Source organism: Pygoscelis adeliae, unplaced genomic scaffold (assembly GCF_000699105.1).
Source record: "Pygoscelis adeliae isolate BGI_AS28 unplaced genomic scaffold, ASM69910v1 Scaffold226, whole genome shotgun sequence".
Lineage (NCBI taxonomy): Eukaryota > Metazoa > Chordata > Aves > Sphenisciformes > Spheniscidae > Pygoscelis > Pygoscelis adeliae.
Genome location: NW_008824983.1, coordinates 3,659,236 through 3,678,925, shown reverse-complemented (window position 1 = coordinate 3,678,925; position 19,690 = coordinate 3,659,236). Strand labels below are relative to the sequence as shown.

Here is a 19,690-nt window from a genome sequence, read left to right as displayed (position 1 = left end):
TAATTAATTAGTCTGTCCTCAGCACCCATCTGATGTAGTTTTTATTTGCTATCAGAACATCCACAGAAGTTGAACTGTTAAGAGAATTGCTCAGTGAAGAATGATTTACAGCTGGAGTTTCCTTGGTGTCTATGTCTTAGCAAACGCTGATTTTTCTTATGTTTTTATTTTTCATTCTACAAAGCACCATTCGATAACCAGTTTTCTTGCTGAAAGTTCTTTTGTATTGTGTAATAATAGAAGAACTAGGTACTCGTTCTAGTAGTAGATCAAATTATCTCTATTTTCATGTTATCATTTTGTTCGTGTTTCATAAAAACATATTTTTTTTGCCTTCATCTGACCACCACTCACCACAACTGCAGCATGAAAAATCAATGTAAACTTATAGAGGTCTTAATGTACAATCCATTTTCTTCCTCTTCACTTACCCTTCTCATTTCTTTATTCTCTTTTCTTCAGGACTATTCCATTTTTCATCCTTTGCTATCAGACGCTTACAGTACAGGATTAAATTCAGACTATTCAAATTGGATATAATGTCCTTTACTGAGAAGATCTGCAACTATCTTACATTGGCTCTGAATTATTTTTTATAACTGTTCAACTTCTTTCCACGTGCAGCAGGACTGAACCATTGGCAGTGAAAACGTAACCCCTCGTTGTTAGGCACGGAAGAGCTTTCTCTTCCTTCCAGACCACTGGCATACAGTAGTGCTCCGAGCAACCAGCTGCAATTAAGCAGCACGGCTGAGGGAAGATTTGTTAAGCTATTTTGCTCTTTTAGGAGGGACAATTTAAACTATAGATCTGAGAAGCCGATTTTTCTGTTACACGATGCACACACATTTTCTGTAATGATTCTTATCAAGTCATATAGTATTTCCCACGCAGAGCTCTTAGCTCTGGTGATTAGTGCATTACACATGCTAGACAGAGAGATTTTTACCCTTAGTATTTCACTTAAGCCGGGGATTGCAAGTAGGCTGCTGTATTAAATCAATTTTTTGCTTCTCATACAGTAACACAATAAAGTCATGTTAGGTTTTTCAGTACTGGCAAAGAAACTTGAAATAAAATATCCATATCCCAATGCAGATTTAAAACAGAATCAGTGCAAATTTACTGCTCCTATCACAGAGAATATAAATAAAGGATATTGGTGTTTAAGACAAACTCAGAAGACTAACTCCTATATATTTAACATATGTAATGATATATTTCCCTGCCCACGTGTGATCAGAACTGTTAAAGATTATTATGTAATGCATTTGGGAACAGGGCATTAAAAATATACTTTCCTCCCAGTGGAAGTAAACAGCAGTTCCTGTTAAAGTTTTTGCAAGCAGGAGCCCCTCCAGCCGTGCGTCGGAGGGCCGGGGCAGTAACCCGCACTGATCTGGGGGCTGCACAGCTGCGTTACCAGCCTGGACTTCCTCCCCTCTCCTGCCGGCGCCGTATGGCGACATCAGGGCCTGATCCTGCCACCTGCTACTCTGCAGCAGCCGAAGACGAGTCGACGCGGTGATGCATGCGTGCATGTGGGAACGGGCAAGCTACGGCACAAGCAGACTGCTCCTCCTGTGTCTCGCCGGTTAACCCATGGTCCCAGCACGCCGTGACCACTGTGCAAGTGGCAGCAGGTAAACTTGGAAAAACCCAAACCAAACCAAGCCAAAACCCATATGACCTTAATCCTTCTATTTCGCTCCAGGCCCCCAAATGAGTCCTCCTCAATGCTGTCAGCCACAGAAGGAGGATCCAGGTGGATTTAAGTCCTAGGGTGACAGCAAACCATCACTAGGAGCACAACAGCTCCACCTGCTCAGAGTTTGCCTTCCTTTTATGCCATAAATGTTACTATCTAAACTGGGCTTCTAGATAGAAAGCTGGTTGCTATATAATATAGCCATCTTTTTTCTCCCCTCTCCATTGCCTGTATATTCACTGCTGGGTCTAGCCTCGAAGGAAGAGGTTACTGTCTGAATTAATGTCATGAGTCAGTGGGAATACAGTCCAAAAATGCAGAATTTTGTTCATATTCTTGCTGTTAATACATTAAAGAGTATGTTACGCTAAAGTTCAGCTGCCAGACTCCTATTTCAGGGAAGTGCTGCGGTTATTTCTTGAGCAGTCCCGGACCATAAAACAACTGAGCTTCTGTGTTAGCTTCTTATCCCCAGCCCACAATAAGTGAAACATAGCATATACAGGGAATACGGTACCATTGAGTACATTCAGTTTATATTGTTTCTTAGAAAAGCTTCAAAGGAGCAGACTTTGGCTGTGAGACTACTTCTCCTTCAGTGTCCTCCCACCAAAATGACTACACAGCAGACGTTAAGTATATTCTCTTTGATACGTCACCTTTTTGGTTGGGTTTTGCCGGTTTGATTGTTCCTGGATTACTTTCTTTGAAGACATTTTTCTTTTTCCTAGCCAAAATATCAATGAATGTCTTTAGAGAAAACAGAATGTTTCAGCAATAATTTGACTGCTCTCTCTTGAGCTGAATGATACAAAATCTATCTTTCAAAACCTCTCTGAGCAACAGGGAGACCTGAGTGGATTTCATTATAATATGATGTAAAATATGGGTCTCACACAGTCATAATCATGCACTTTTACAGCAATTATCTGCTCTCCTGATTGGAAGAGGACTGTGCCTTGATGAATCATTGTGAAAATAAAACCACATAACTAACAGTTCATTAAATCAGTATGAGAAAAGTAGTACTGTAAAACCAATGTCCAGACTATAAATGAACTGTGGCAGCTTCAAAACTGAAAGTGGCTTAGCTGAGGAGCACACAGAGCAAGCCAGAAGCTTACAGAGGCCTTTAGAAGACCATGGGCTACAGCAGCAGAGCACTGGGACTACCTGGATAGTTACACCTCCTCCTTGCACTGACACCATAGTTTAAAAAAAAAAAAACAACCAACAAACCTGCCTAGAGACATTGAATAAACTCGTTTTGTTTACACACCTTTAAAAAAAGATGCATGGTGCGGTCTGGAGGGTCGGTATCTGTTATCGTGCTTTGTCTTCAACTGCTGGTCATCTGCACAAATTAGTGCGAACTCCCATGGGCAGGGAAGCCAAGTCCACCCGTGGGGGATGAGTGGACCGGGGCGCTCTCTGGGTCTGTATCTCAAGGCCGAGCTCTCGTGAGGATTTGCTGATGTCAAAGCGCTGCAGATGATTTCTTGGGTTCCCCTACCTTCCCCACAAGCTGCTTTCATGAGGTGTTTTTGGGCACTCTGTCACACACATGGCTGTGACTGAGCAGTGCGTTTGGCGTTCGTAGGGAGGGACCAACAGAGAGACACCCCTAAAAAGGCGGAGAGCTGGCGTGCTCATTTGAGCCTTCCCTCTAGAGGAAATCAGGCCAAAAATGACTTTTATCACAAAAAATTCTCCAGAATTACATGCTGTGGTCAAGTGCCAAGTTTGGAAAACATCAACCCCAACACAGGAATCTGGAGAAAAGTATGACTGCAAGGAAATACCTTCCCATAAAAAAAAGGTAAAATGCGTAGCTACCACAAAAGCAAAAAATGAAGACGCTGGAATTACTAAAAGCCGGTTTGTCCAGTTGCAAGGGTTAATTAATTTTTCAGTTATAAACTGAGCTGGGCGGTGCCATAAACTGATCAGGAGCTTTTGTAGAGCTTTTTTCTGCCCCGTACAACAAGACAGACTGCAGAGTGCTCACATAGCTTTGTTTACATGTTCGGTTCAGTCAGCTGACGGCCACTGCCCCATGTGAAGCGAGACACAGATGATTCCTTCCCAGAAAGGGAATTTGTCCAGCCTTAAGCAGAGTTCCTTCGAGAAGCTACTGGTCATTGCAGACAGCATTTACCTAAAACTACCTGGTTGCCAAAAGAAGATCGTCTCATTTTCCTTTGCTGGCTTGGCCAAAAGTCAAGTTCGTTCTTCAAATCCCTTCTTTTTTTCTTTTTCTTTTTTTTTTTAAAGTTCCTGTAAGCAGTGATTAACAATTCCTGTGCTCGTGTTGTGGCGATGGCGGTGTGATAGCGGCGCAAGCGTGCCAGCTCTGTCACAGTCTAGACATGCAGGTGCACATGATGAGCTCACACCCTGTCATCTGACAGGCCTTCAGGTAGCAGAGCTGTACGTCTCCTCAATGAGCTTTAATAACTGAGGCGCTAAAGCTGTGCAGTACCAAGCGCTTCCTACCCACCCACTTCTTTGTCAGATTAAGCCCTAAATCTTTCTGAATGTGTGTTTCTTTGCTAGGAGAATATTTAGGTTGTATTTTAAATCTTTTCTCTTTTACAGCTGCACAATTCAGTTCAGTTGTTTTAACTGCAAAGCTGTTTCTCAGAGTCCAAGAATAATAATGTAAAAACGATAAAGTTAATTTAAGGTCTGGTGATGATCACCCAGTTTCAAGCAACTCTTCGGTGTTTCAGATGGACTCATTTTCAGACATAGTCGGCTATGGCTGGGAGACTTGGAGAAGTCAGATCAGTTTTCAGATGGTCCCTTCAGTCTTCACTTCTCAACCTCTTCCTTGGTTTTTTATTCTTCTCTTCACTCCTTTTACAACTCTGTTCCTCCTAGCTCTTTCTTCCCTTCTTATACGGCTTTCTCCTCTCCTCTTTTCTTGCTAACACTGTCGGCTGCAGCCACAGCATAAGCGGATCCCAACATTGTCTGTGCCAGCCCTCCAGGATTGTGTAGTCCAAGGCCCAAGAGCTGCGGAGGGAGAACGTGAAGGACCGGCGCGTCACAGTACGGCCACCTTTTAGTCATTACCCCAGCCCTGGTGGGTTTGGATTCCTCTAACCGCAGGCCTGATCCTCAGTGCCCCTGAAGTCTATTTACAACGTGTTTAATAATTTCCACCAGCTGGCCCTTATTGAGGGTGTCACTCAATATTTATGTAACAATTTCATGTATCAAATAACATGGCAAAAAACTCCGTCCTAACCAACTTTATTGTTTTTAGGCTCATAAATTTTTGTTTTTAATTAACAGGCATTTGTTGTCAGTAGTCTTCCTCTGGAGGTTCTCAAAACCCTGTTGGGAACGAGCGTTCAAACCTCCTTTCTCCCCAGCAGACTTTGGATCAGGCCCCCAGTGCTGAAACACAGTGTTTGAAGGTCACTTTTCACTTCCAGAATCAACAACCTGGAAACAAAGGAGTGCAATTAAAGTTAATGTCCCACATGGTTTAAAAAATAATTGTGAATGGCTCCGAAACCTGACATTTCAACTGGGAATGTAGTTGATTTAATAACAACAAAAAAGCAACAATCACATGAGGACGCTGCAGTCATATGATTTTTTTGCATAGTCAGTCACAGCTTTGACTTTTTTATGCTCCCTCTCCTTTCTGCCAGATAATGAGGGCTTAGCGTAAACAAGCCTGGTAACCCTAAGGCTATTGCCTTCACCCTTTTCCTTGGCTGGCGGTAGGAGGGAGGCTTGGCTCCAGCCAGGAGGGTGCTGAAGCACGGAGTCTACATATTGAAGATGCACAGGACTGGACATCAGAGCCTGCGTTACTGAGAGAAATGCTGGATGGGGTGCTGTCTCCTTCCATTGGGCAATCTCTTCATTCTGTTGACAGTGTCTCACTTGCCAGTGCTATACTTTAGGATCACTGAAACCGCTACTGGAGTCCTGTCTTGAGGACCACACTTGCTTCTATGCCATGTCGTCTCACCAAAGCTTGTTCTTTGCTGCAAACAAAAGCAAGAAACTTCACAAGGCTGCCAGGGCTGCAACAAAATTCAGTTGCTGCACTGCCTGCAGAAGAATACCTGGGCTGGTGAAGCCTGTTGAACCTGAATTTGAACCACTAAGTGCAGTGTTTGCCAATCTGTCTGTATTACCCTACTCCTCTTGAGCCATTGGTTATACCTCATCATTAGGTTGGGCAGCAAAGTCTATTTTTGCTTTATCTCTACACACCATGAAGTATGTACAATGAAGTACTTGTCTGTGCATAGGTCATGGCAACTTGTGAGCTAGATATTGACTGGCCATCACTACATACGGTCTGTGATCGCACCTCTAACCATGGGCACATCGTATTGTGCAACTGTGGTTGGATGGTACACGCATGTGCCCACTAAGTGTTTAAATAACATTTTCCTTAACAATCAACTCTGATCAGGAGCCAAGTCCAGGGATATGTTAGAATTGGTCAGTCTCCATTTAATTTACAGTTGTTGCCCAGCATGTGGGTAGAGACACATGGTTAAGTAGTGATGGGTCCATCAAATGCAGTGAGCTGTTGCAGGAACACTTGCAAATCAGGCTGGGGCAAGAGTTAATTTGGATTTCTGGAAATAAACATTCCTAATTTAAAAACAAATTAAGTACAAAAATTGATCATAGTGCAAAACTAGTATAAAAATGCCTGCAAGGTAAACGGTGTGGCTCTAAACAGGTCTCTCAGAAATCCCAGGGAATGCTGGAAGCAAAGGGAGTGAGTCATAAGCACATGAGCTGAAAGAAGCTGAAGACAAAATCATGCATCTCTGCTTAATTCCATCACATGATGAGTCCTGGGGCCCTTCATTTAATCGGAGAGCAGAGCAGCGGAGAAACTTCATTCTCACTTCTCAGTGGGGACCGGAGGAGTTACCGTGTGCAGGCACCGGGCACTCTGCTCTTCTGCGCACGCTGAGCCGACGCAGGGTCTCCGGCACCATGAGCGGTGTTCGCCGCCACCTCGGATTCCTGCTCCTGGCCGAAGCGGTGCTGTGTGCTGCCACCACACGTGAGTGCTTCCTTCACCTCGTCCTCTCTCCCTGCCCCCGCGGGTTCGACGTCCCAAGCTAGTGTGGTAAAAACGGCTGCTCCTTGCACGTGCAGCGGTTGCTGGCGCTGTGCTTGGGAACTGGCAGGCGACAGCCAGCTCCACCTCAGGGTTGCCTGGCTCTGGGTAGAAATGTCACCCGAGCTGAAGAAATATGCCGAGAGCTGTTCAGTTATCTATTTCCTGAGCTCCACAGATACACAGAGCTGACCGGAGCTAAGCCTTGGCTCATTTCAACAAATTTCTAACAATATTTCCCCAGCTCAAGCATGGCTAGAAAGGCAGATGCAGACTGGACTTCCCCCCGTTTGCTCAGCTCAGCTGTGGCTGGGAAAGGCCAGGTCAGAGCAGTGCTGCCCCCCGGGACACCCAGACCTGTGGATCCCCAACCTCAGGGAGCCCAGTCAAGGAATTGGATCCTCAAGCCACGGTGGGCAGGCACTGGTCTGGTCCTCTGCTTCTTTCTGGGCTCCCAGCTTGACTCAAGTCTTAGGTTGACTCCCTGAGCTCAGGGCTGGCAACGCAGAAATGGGATTTTAGGCTCAAATTCCAGAATCTACAGTAAGGAAACTGAAGACCTTAAAAGCTGAGGTCCAGCTGAGCATCCATCTAGCCTTGTACCTGTCTCCAATGGGAAACAGTAATGGATGTATAACTGGGCAAGTGTGTAGTGGTATTTACTCAGGACACTTTCCCAGCCTCTGATGATTTATAGCACCAGAACTGCCTCTGTCAGATGCAGAGTCATTGTATTTAAGAGTTTTTACTGGACTTTTCTTCCATCCGTTCATGCACCCAACTCAATTGGGGTTTGATTGCAACCCTTAAAAATTTTTGGCACACACAACATCCTGCCAGCAAGAAATTTCAAGCTTAACTGCCTTACATGAAGAAATATCTTTTTTGAGCTTAGAACCTGTAACCTGCTGGTTTCATTTGATTATCCTTAACTTTTGTACTTTCAGAAATAGTGACAAATTGCTTCTTCCTCCATGCTATTTGTGATTCTGTTTTTCTATTCTCCTCTGTCACCTCTTCTCCAGGCTCAAGACACAGTCTATTTAGCTGTTCCTCATATGGAAACAATTCTATCCCTTTGTAGCATCCTTGCCACCTTTCTCTGTATTTTTTCAGTTCTCTTACACCCTGCTTGAGCTGCAGAGAACAGAGCAGCGTACAGTATTCAAGACATGAACACACGTGGAATTATACAATGCTGTAATGACATTTTCATCTTCGTTCTCCATCTAGCCTTTTCCTGGTTTTTCAACTACCAATGAGCACTGCATTCAAAACTGTAAAGCTGCGAGATCTCATTTCTCAGTGGCAATAGCTAGTTTAGAGCCCCTCGTTCTGTAAGTAAAGTTACATTTAACTATGCTGAATTTCATATAGTTTTATTCTTGAGTCATTGAGTCTCATACAGTCCTCCCCTCTACTACTTCAAGACACTGTCTTCAGCAAATTAAAGAACTTTATTTTTTGCCTCTTTACCAGATTATGAACATTTTAAATTATTCCAACAATTGAGAAAACTGGCCACTTATTCATAACTTTCGGTTCATATATCCTAACCAATTATTTATTCATGTGAAATCCTTCATTCTTATCCCACGGTAACTTAGTTCCTTTATGTGCCTTTAGCGAGGGACCTCATCAAATGCCGTCTGGAACTCAAGCAGACTATAACAAGCAGGTCAGCCTTGTTCCCATGCTCTCTGGCTCCCTCAGCGAAACTCAAATATATTTGTGAGGAATGCACTCCTTTTACGGCATATCATATTAATCCACTGTATCTGCTAATTCTGTTCTTCACTGCTGTTTCTACCAGCTTCTCCAATTTGAGCCTCAAACTTTTTGTAATCCTCTAAATCTTCCCTGGAAGTGTTTTTAAAAACTGTCATCACATTTGCCAACTTTTGTTTCTCGGCCGCTGAAGCAGTTTTAAGCAAGATGTTACATGCTATGGTTAACAGCTCGTTTATTTCACTCTTGAATAACTTCCAGGCTTTTTGAGCCACCCAATCTAGACAACTTCTTCATTTTGTTGATTTGTTCTATAATTATATTTTTGTGTGAACACTTCATTTTGAGAGAGATTCTCCATCATTGTAAAGGAAAATTCTAGCACAGAAACCTCTTATGCTCCTCCTTTGTGAATGAAAATGTAAATTAATGTATTTGACTTTCGTCCTTTATCTTCCCTGAATGCTTCTTTTATATCTACATCATCTTTTGGCCCCACAGACTTTCTGGCAAGCTTTCCACTACTTTTGTATTTGAAAAAAAAGATTAATTAGTAGTTTTTATGGTTTTGCAAGTTGTTCCTCAAAGTCTTTTTTGTCCTGCTTTATTATGTTTCTGCATGTAACTTGAGAGAGTTTACTTTATTTTCTGTCTTCTTAGCTTGGCCATAACATCAGCCTTTTTACTTCTAATACACGTTCATCCTCTTTAGCCGAGTCATCTTTTTATTGCTGTTGTTCTAACATTGGCTTTCGTTCTCTCTTTCACGGCCTACACACTATCACAGGAAATGCTGAACAACTTCTCTTTGCTACATTTTTCACCAAAATGAAAACCAGAATGAGCAAGAAGAAAGTCGATCAGATCTTTTCTCCTATGATCACCTCACCAAAACTATTACAGTAATCATTTCTTGGAGTGTAATATTACTCTGTCTGTTTTGAACTGAATTGCTCTAATTTTGGTTATGACCAACATCTGTTCTTGAGTGGGTTTCATTGTTAAAGAAGAAATACATTAAAGCTTTTTGTTCCTTTAAATTCAGCAACTGAAAATCTTCTGTTCCATGTGTTAGAGAAACTAGTGCTGAAGTCTTTGCTCATCTGAAAAAATGTCTTTGTCTTGTCCTGAAGCTTGTGAAATGTTTTATGTTTGATTGAAATAAACAAAGCACATCAGGGAGGCACAGAAACGCCTAAGGAGCTTGTGATTTAGAAGCAGTGACCACAGTTATTACCAAAGCTGGACAAGAAAATAACTTCTGAATTCAAGGATTATTATTGAAAATTCAAAATTAAAAGCATTTATAAAATTACAAGTGGTCCAGCTCTTTTTGATGAATTGAGCATTTGGGGGAAAAAAATGATTGAAATGTTTTGATCTGACAAAATCAAAACATTTTTATTCATTAAATAATTTTTAGATAAAATCAAAGTGAATGGGAAAAAGAAATTAGGAAAAATCCTTAGCCACTTACTTTCAAATAAGATGACACATTAATTTAATGACCTAAAATGTAACTGAACTTGATAAACCTTTGTGAAATACTTTTATAGTTGCTAATCTGTTTTTTTTTCCCGAGAAAAGTTTCTGAAGGACAACATTACACAACTTTTCTTCTGACCAAGAACTGAAAACAATACAGCATGTGATACAGGCCATTAAGTAAATACCAGTCATGATGTTATGCTTTGCTCACATCAAAATATATTAAATCTGCAGGAAGGACTTGATTCAAGTGATTTAAGTGAGACTGTAGGGCAGTTGAGTTCCTGTAGGGCAAAAGACCGTGGGAGAATATGTCTCTGAGTGCAAAATCTGTTCTTTTCCTCAAACCTTTCAGTCCTCAAGACTGGGGAGAGAGCTACCAGCATCAGTTCAGAGTGACCATTGAGATGGGACTGGCCGAGGGACGTCCTTCCTGCCCAGCAGAAATCTCACTGGGCAATAAAACATCAAGAGAAAGCAGTTCTTGTCTTTTCTTCAGTGCTGTTTCTCTGGTTCTCCCTTGCAGTAAAATTAGGAGTCACATGCCCATAAAGACCGTGCTTAGACTGGCTACACCCGCTCTGTGCCTTTTCCAAAACTCGGAGAAATCCCAACACAGCCAGTTACGTTACAGCGCACAGGGCCATTCTTGCCCTTCTTACAGGGCTCTGCATTTTCCTTGAAGTCATCCAGCTCTTTGTTGCACTTGGGTATAAATCTCAGAAGCATTCAGCATCAGCTACCTTTAAAATAAAGCCATGAAAAGCAGGAATCCTAACTCCTTTGATGTTGTGACAGAATGGCACGCCCAGCAGTTACCTGATTAACATGACAGAGTTGTTTAAAGCCCCCAGGCTTTAATGGAACTCTGCCTATGAGCCTACTTACGAACGTGTTTTTATGGCATCCTACAGTGGTCAACATGTTCCTACAGGTTACTTGGATATTTACTTTGCTTTTCATTATGTGTACTTTGTGACAGAAAGAGGGATCCTAGAAAGCCTGGGAAAAGTTTGAGCCCATCATTTGTAGTAACATGAGAAGAAAGAGGTTATTAAAATTATTTAATATCCGAGCCACTTTAAAGTAATAGGCATGAAGCTAATATGTTTTTGTTGTTATATTATAAACACATTGAATTTACTATTCAGCTCTAAATTTCCTTTTCTGGAAATGCCAGCTTTTGTTACAATTGGTTCCACCCCTCCCACTCAAACCACCAGCCAACTCACCAAAGAAGCTTCACTGGGCCAAAATCAATTCCTGGCATAACTTCCACTAGAGCACAACTCGGACACAGAGTGAATTTATCCTGTTAGCCTTTTACTCATAGATTTATTACCAGGCAAGCACAAAGCAGTCAGCAATCAAGCAACCTCTGTACAACTAGCCCGATCGTTGCAGGGTTATGTCCATTCATACAAACAATTGCTCTGATATGGTCAAAACGTTGTAATCCTTTTTATTCTTTCTCTGGAAAGCTTGCAATAATGCAAGTAGAAAAATGTCAGTCTGTCAGTGGTGGAATTGTCTTTATGTTGGTTATAGTTGATGTGTTTATAGCTGCGACGATAAAATTCCATAACTTTCTACTGGTGAAGAGTTCTCTAAACAGTACAAGAATATAGTCATAATAAGACGGCTGTTCAGCACAAGAGCAATGTCTTTATAGGGTGGCAGGGAAAATGCTATTACATTGCATGTTCGTTTTTCTCTCTAGGGTTTCAAGACGTGCTGAGCCATGGAAGGACTTCTCCTGTCGCATCCTACAAGAAGCTACAAGGCTGGTCTAGTGATCAAAATAAATGGAACGAAAAGCTTTATCCTTTCTGGGAAGAAGGAGATCCCAGATGGAAGGACTGCTGGAAAGGTGATCGCACATATGCATTTCAAAGACACTGAGAAAATTGGCCAGAAAATCCACCTCACTGAAGAGTGCAGGTGCTATAGTGCTTTTTCATAGGTGCAATATCCACCACTGCTGCAAGGAATAGCAAATTAGAGACAATTGGCTTTGATACCATTCCCAGTACATTGTCTGAGGAAGCAGAACAGTGAGTTGTTGCAGTAAATGCTTTCCCACGACTCATAGTCTCAGACATTAATACTTACTAAGAAGTATTGATGACCAGGGCTCTAGGACAATCCATTATTTGAAACATGCCTTAGAGGACAGGTAGCTTCAACTGCTACCTCAGTAGGGCACTGTGGGCTTCAGTTTGACAACTTTGGTGTTATTATCACCTGGTCTGAGCTGAGGTCTAAAGGCTGTATCCCTGCGGAGAAACAAAAGTATTCTCCTTTGGAATATATTGACCCCCATGGGTAAAAAAACATATTCTTAGCTCTACAAAGGAAATGCATGACAGACCAGTAAGTGATGTGGGGGGATATGATGAGTCCCTCTGATTGTTCTAAGTTGGGGTTTTGATAAGAGTGCAAGTGACTTAGGAGCACAAAACCTCTTGGAAACAGAGGAATCAATAAAGCATTTCTAATGTAAATAGTGCACAGCTGAAGGTAGCTGCTGCTCTGATGCATCCTTTACTGCAATGAAGACCAATTTTCTTATCTACAGGCGGAAGGGTGACAGCCAAATTGGACACTGATAGCCCAGCTCTGGTAGGATCCAATGTGACCTTTGTTGTGACTCTCCAGTTTCCCAAGTGCCAGAAAGAAGATAATGATGGCAACATAGTATACGAGAGAAACTGTACCCAGGGTAGGTAAGGGCAATCTCCCTGCACTATACACACGTCTGACTATGGTGCTGGTGTGACATGTCAAGAATCTTTGAAAACATCAGAGGCGCACCCTAAGAACAACAGCCATGCTGCTTTTAACTGATAACTACACTCATGTCTAACCTGTGCCACACCAGTTTCTTTCCTCTGAGGATCACTGTGGTATTTTTACTGTTCTGCACCCGCTAAATATAATGACCAGGTAATTTAAGACTGCTTCACCATAAAACTGCCTTCCCAAAACAGTGACGTTAATTTGGCTTCCTAACAAAACTGTTAGTGCTTTTCAGCTCAGTCACAAGGCTGCACAGTCACACTGTTTTTTTCCAAATTTATAAAGCTGACAATTTGTAAAATTGAGATTCTTTTTTTTTTTCCAGTTAGGAATTGTAGAACTCACTAACCATCATCTGCATCTTGAAAAACCCTCAAGAAAGAGTAAATCTCACATTCCCACATTTTAAGAATTAAAAACAAACAAGAAAAGAAATCATTCAAAAATCAAGCAATCTTTTAATCAGAGAATCACCTTTTTTGATCTTATTTACTGTTACACGGAGCAAAAAACCTATCATCATTCCAGTGTTTGAAGCTGCCGGATCTAGAGTGAAACAGGCTGTTGTACTTTTCTTCCTCTGAATTCATAAATGTTCAACAAATTTTTTTACTGATCAAAGCAATTTTCATTTCAAGGCATATCAGCAAATTTTTTGTCAGCCTGAGTTCTACTTTTTGACTGTCTAATGTTTTGTTACCTGCTGATATCCATTCTCTACTTAATAGCTGTTGTGCTGTTTGGGGAAGGAAACAGTCTTTTTATTATTCAGAAAGAAACTGAAATTCATGTCTAAGTTATTTAAAGGTGCCATAGAAAGCTTTTCTGACAAAACAAACTAAGTCACTTCCTCACAGTGCTTCCACAGCTGCTATTTCTACTTAAAATTTTAGATTCTGCTTGCCAAATATTCAGGTAGCCCCATTACCTCCAGTGAAAGAGTAGCGTCCTGTGTAGTCGACAGCAAGTTTGGGGCAAGCAATTTTAAATTGTGTCTGGCCCATGAAACAGTAAGATTTTTTTAAGCTTCTAAATTAAACAACACCAAGCCAAAACAATTCGGTGTTTACATTAAAAACCAAACAAAGCACAATCTTAGAAAAACTGAATGTCAGTCTAAAAATACCCCACTTAACCTGTTGTTTAAGTGCAATAACTGCTGTAACCTGGGGTGTCTGCCTCCCATTTCCTGACTTTCTGCACATTCCTCAGTTGACCGGGAACATGTCCTATTTCTACAGCTTCCCAGGACCAGCAAGTCTATGTCTACAACTGGACTGAGTGGATCGACAACTGTGGCTGGGAAAACTGCACAAGCAACCACAGCCATCATGTATTCCCAGATGGGAGACCTTTCCCTCATTATCCTGGCTGGAGGAGAAGGAACTTTGTCTACGTGTTTCACACGTTTGGTTAGTACTGCAAGACATCCCTTGGTTTGGCTGACACTGCAAACTGACATTCACTCTGTACACTAACTCATTTGTCAAGTATGTTTTATTAAAAGTCCTTTAAAAAGGATTCCACGTTCTCGAGTGGAGATCCCAAATTCATTCTCCGCTTTCCAGAGAGGCCATCAGCTGCTCGGTCTGGAAATCATGGATTACCAGGAGGTTCTCTTTAAATCTGCATTCACAGTACTACTACTGAAGAAAATTAATTTCCTTTCAGTAGTGCTCAAGATCTTTTTCTCGGAAAACAGAGGGTCTGAGCAGGTCAGACAGATGATTTGTTGACCGCTCACTGCCACTTCAGATTCTTAAATTTAAGAGAGACCCTAGCACTGTATATCTTCAGATCAGTTTAACGGTGCAGCACTTCTTGCCTCTGGGGAGGTGAAAACTGCCACTGACTGTGTGGTACTGATCTGGACACAGACACTGATTTTCAGTGTTTCCAGCTCCTGAGTATGTAACGGTTGGGCTATTCCTGACATTGGCTACATACTATATCTTAGTATCCTAAGTTAGCTTGGTTAAATCAGTATTATCATCAGTACCAGCATGAGTAATAATAATAAAGTCCCAAATTTTACATAGAGGTGATACCATTTACCTACGTCAGTCAGCTCTTACAAAGACAAATAAGCAAATGTATACAAAGAGCTCTAGGGTATGAAGCAAGAGGTATTATATCTTCTTGCTACACTGAAGGCGTACAAACACAAGATCACTTAAAATGCCTAAGAGGTAACACCATCCATTACATAATCCTAGTGACTTAATGTAATGTAATTGCTTTAGAAAGACGTAGATGCCTTGGCAAATTTTTCTTAGATTAGTGAAATTTGGGACATCTTTCTGGCATCTTCGAAAAAACACAGAAATAATGGGAGTAAACACATTGTAAAAGTATTCAGTCCTCCAAAAACACCTGCCAGATAACTGAAAGACAATTCTAAATATTCATTTTGATTCAGACAATCCAAGATTCACAGAGGTATTCCTTCTCTTAAAACAGCTTGTAGCTAGGCTGAAGGGGAAAACACACTGTACGTTCATGTTCTGTTTCAGGTCAGTACTACCAAACAACTGGACGATCTTCAGCAACGTTTTCAGTCAACACAGCAAATATCACTCTTGGCAAACACGTGATGGAGGTATCCATTTACAGGAGAGGGCACTCAGCATACATTCCCATTGCAAGAGCAAGTGCCATTTATGTTGTAACAGGTGAGCGTGCTGGAATAAACTGTAATAAAATACTGGGGGTATTTGTTGTTTAGGTCTTAAAAGAATTCAGCACAAGCATCATCTGGCATGAAAAGAAAACATTGGCCTGAGAAAGGTTTTTAATATGAATGTGGAATCTCTGGTAGATTGCCTCGAGTAGTGTACCTTTGTATGTAGCTCAGTTGTGACACCTCTACTTTGTAATGAAAAATGATTTACGAGAGGAAATGCCATCTTCCACAGATGCCTGTGATTCCTCATTTGTTCCCATACTTTTCTGGGTAACTGTTTCCTACTGACATTCACTCCTCAGATCAGTAAATCAAATTAAAGTAGAAACCCTTGTTAAAGATATTAATGTCTCACATTCTGACTGTTGCTGTTCAGGGACTTTGGAGCTCTTTGTTGTTTGCAGCCAGGTACGTATGATTTATTTATTTATTTCTTTTTTTTCCCCCGCCAGACAAAATTCCAATATTTGTGAGTATGTTCCAAAAACATGACCGCAACATCTCAGACTCCATTTTTATCAAAGACTCACCAATCACATTTGATGTGAAGATCCACGATCCCAGCTACTATCTTAATAACTCTGCCATCTCCTACAAGTGGAACTTTGGAGATGGAAGTGGCTTATTTGTAGCCAGCAGTTCCACTACATCTCACACCTACACTCTGCAAGGAAACTTCACTCTGAATTTAACTGTCCAAGCCATTATACCTGTACCTTGCAGGCCAGTCACACCCACTGCACCACCGCTCACCTCAGCAGGTAAGAGTTTATCAAACAGCAGCGATATTAGGAGCTATGCTAAAACTAAATTCTGATACTTTAAGTTCATATCTTTAGAATTTTTACTGTCACCAATGAAAGCGCTGCAAGGCTCTGCAAACCCTCTATAAATTGGTTTAGAGACAGAACCAATAAGCATGAACTCTTCTATGATTCTATGGTAGGCATCACTTACACATTTAACACATTACACATCCAGTCCTACCACCACAGTGACAGCATAGAGAAGTCTTCAGGTGGATATGAAGTACACATATATTTGGTTTTATATCCTCTACCACACCAGGTCAAGTGGTTTTAGCCTTGCCTGCTCAGGGTTATCTTCTGAGGTAAGATGTAAATTTTAAGTGAGAAAGAGGTATTTCAGAACACTCTTATAGCCAGTTCCTTTCTGGTTTGCATTAACTTCCACCAAAAATTAAATGAGATTGGATTGAACTACAAAAAACTTACTCATATTCCAAAATATGGGATTTCCACATGGCGTTAACCCAGAATGGCTTTTCCACTTTAAATTTATGCATTATCATATTTCAGAATAACTTTCATTACGTTCAGCATTAGTTTATCATCTCAGAGGGTTTTAAGGTTTGCAAAAGGCCTGCAGTTTCAGCCTGGGTAGTTATAATACTACTACTATTAAACTGTAAATGTGGCTATATTTTTCAAATTTCAGAATTTTAATATGTGCTTTTACCAAAATGTTGAGTGAGAATGAAAAATGAAAGAAAAGATCTAATTTTCACCACTTCCCCTCTTCAGTTTTCTGCTAGCTGTAATGTAGAGCAATGGGAAAATACCTGCTTTTAAAGAGAGCATTTTAAACCTTTTATTGGCCTTTGGATTTCTTCTGTAATTGATTTGGGAATTTTAAAGAAGTGTTTAATTACATCAAACCTTGCAGTCTCACTTTTATTTCACAGAGATTGGTGACTAGCAAGGTGGCTTTTAGAGTGAGGCTACCCAGGCCACTCCAGGATTCTACAGTTGGGCATGTGTGTTTTCTTTAAGGCTTATTACCATGATCCCATACAGATACACACATGACTGCACAGCTGCAAACCAAAGTCAGTAATGACCCATGTAATGAATGCAGTTGCAACATATGGCCATGTTCAGAACACCTCTAAGCAGAACTTGGTCTAAAGCTGCGTATCTATTCTTTCTCCCTCAACTCAACAGCAACGACCGGAACATCTTCTAATTCAGACTCTGCTACCACTGTCGAGTCAATGGAAGATAATCCTGATGGAGGTTGCCATATTTACAGAAATGGATACTACAGAACTGGTATCTCTGTCGTAGGTGAGGATGTGGGTCAACACCTGAACAGAGGAATGGGGTTAATAATGTACAACAATGTATGGTAGGTAAAATGCTTATTTAGGCACCCTTTTATCAAATACGTGAGACCCACAATAAGATTCTTCTCTTGGACGTAGCTGACATTTTTAAAGATTAATGTACAGGCAGCTAACTGGCTGACTTTGGTTTCTTCACGCCCTCTGCCAGGACCTAGCGGCAGAGGTTATGGCCCCTTGGTTTCAGACACGTGAGGCTGGGCCTTGGTCTGGATGCCTGCTGATGGCTGCTCCCATGCTACATGTGGTGTTTCCAGGCACGTGGGTTGGAAAATGGCTGGTGGGGATGTGCACCGTATCACTACTTTCTGTAGCATCAGCTTCTGAACCTGCCACACCTGAAGCATACTGGCCTGGGGAGGGTCACATAAGGTTGAATTGACCTTGGCATGCATAGAAGTCATGGGTAGTGGGACGGGGAAGTGATTTAGTAAAACAAATAAGTAAATAATAACAATGGAAAAATAAAGCAGAGCAGAAAGGAGCAGCCTCACAGGGAAAGCACTGGAAGATTTCTCAGCTTTCAAACTCTTCGGGAGGAGTGCTAAGGGAGGGAGGAGGTTATGGAAAACAAGACCCGAACTGAGCATCAGCCAAACACTTGAGGTTCTGTACACACAGACTTCAGAGCTTGTCATGTGTCCTACCGTTGACATCTGTTTCCTCTCCCAGAGGGAATCCTTGAGGTAAATATTATTCAGATGACAAGCATCCAGATGACAGAAAGTCAAGCTGAAAACTCACTGGTTGACTTTGTTGTTACCTGCCAAGGGAGGTAAGTGTGTGAATGAAACTGTCAATCTTCCCTCTTTAAAATTAATTAGGTGCTGGAACGCTGTCTGCACTTAGGTGCAGCTGCATGAACAAAAGTTGGGATCTGCAGTGTTTCTATTTCTTGACTGGAACTAAAGATAATGCAAGTCTCATTTGTAAACTATGGCAACAGAGGTTACTGCCAGGCTCTTAGGATTCAGAGCAAATGTCAAGCCTCAGTAAAAATAAGAGAACTAGATAGCGGGAAGAAACAGTTCTGTGTTTTCCTGGCCAAGACAAGATTTCAGCACTTACTGTAAAAGGGGAAGCAGTCTACTGAAATTGGAAGGAAACCCTTTCTTTTTGGCCATGATTTTTTGACACTTAGAGTAAATGGGTGTGTCCAAGCAATTTCTTGGATAGGAAAACATTGCACTAATATCCCTAGCTCCTAGAACGGGCTTAGAGTTGAGAGGACTGAGAAGTACCAGAATCATCTTGGTAATGCAACTGGAAAACAATTAACTTAAGTTAGCGTTTACTTTTTTGGCACATGATACTTCATACAAGAATCTGCATTCCCTTCTTAATGACGTGTATTAAAGGTAAGGGACTTTATAAGCTGATTTGAGGCAGGTAATTCTGTGATCACCATAAAATTTTAAATTATATGTAAAACAAGCAGATAATTTTATAGATTGTATATATGCATTTTATATAAAATCCACATGCATGTATATATAAAATGTATAGGTATGTATAAAATATATATGCAATGTATTAATAAAACACTCTTAAATCACTATAGTGCCACTGATTTCAGTAAACAGGCACCAGCATAAAAGTGGGGCATCAGTGCAATGTGTCTATGAACTGGGCTAACAGGACTCCACAGATACAATGTGTTCTCTCTTCCCATCCCAGTCTCCCCACAGATGTCTGCACAGTAGTTTCTGACCCCACATGCCAGGTGTCCAAGAGCGTGGTATGCAACCCCATCATCGTCACTGATGAATGCTTACTCACCATCAGGAGAGCTTTTGAGGAACCTGGAACATACTGTATAAACATCACCTTGGGGGATGACACAAGTCAAGCCCTTGCCAGCGCGCTGATTTCTGTAAATGGAGGTGAGTCCACACAGAGCAGATGCGGGTTGTCTGTGAATAGCTTCTTCCCGTGGTCATTTCCCTGCAGGAGGGAAGAGCACAGGAATTAATATGGGTTTTTTATTATGCCTGGAGGCCTCAGCTGAGACTGCGCCAGCTTGCGTGAGAG

General features: G+C 41.4%; 1 protein-coding gene across 1 annotated transcript in view; it reads left to right on the top strand.

Annotated features, from left to right (window-relative positions):
- The first annotated feature begins 6,691 nt into the window (after positions 1–6,691).
- GPNMB (glycoprotein (transmembrane) nmb) overlaps positions 6,692–19,690 on the top strand; it is a 16,450-nt gene continuing 3,451 nt past the window's right edge. Inside the window, exons 1-9 of the mRNA XM_009325738.1 lie at positions 6,692–6,761; positions 11,755–11,904; positions 12,613–12,756; positions 14,075–14,245; positions 15,347–15,505; positions 15,969–16,277; positions 17,481–17,603; positions 18,332–18,434; positions 19,337–19,542. Of these exons, the coding sequence (XP_009324013.1) occupies positions 6,692–6,761; positions 11,755–11,904; positions 12,613–12,756; positions 14,075–14,245; positions 15,347–15,505; positions 15,969–16,277; positions 17,481–17,603; positions 18,332–18,434; positions 19,337–19,542 (1,435 nt within the window). The remainder of the gene's footprint in view (positions 6,762–11,754; positions 11,905–12,612; positions 12,757–14,074; positions 14,246–15,346; positions 15,506–15,968; positions 16,278–17,480; positions 17,604–18,331; positions 18,435–19,336; positions 19,543–19,690) is intronic.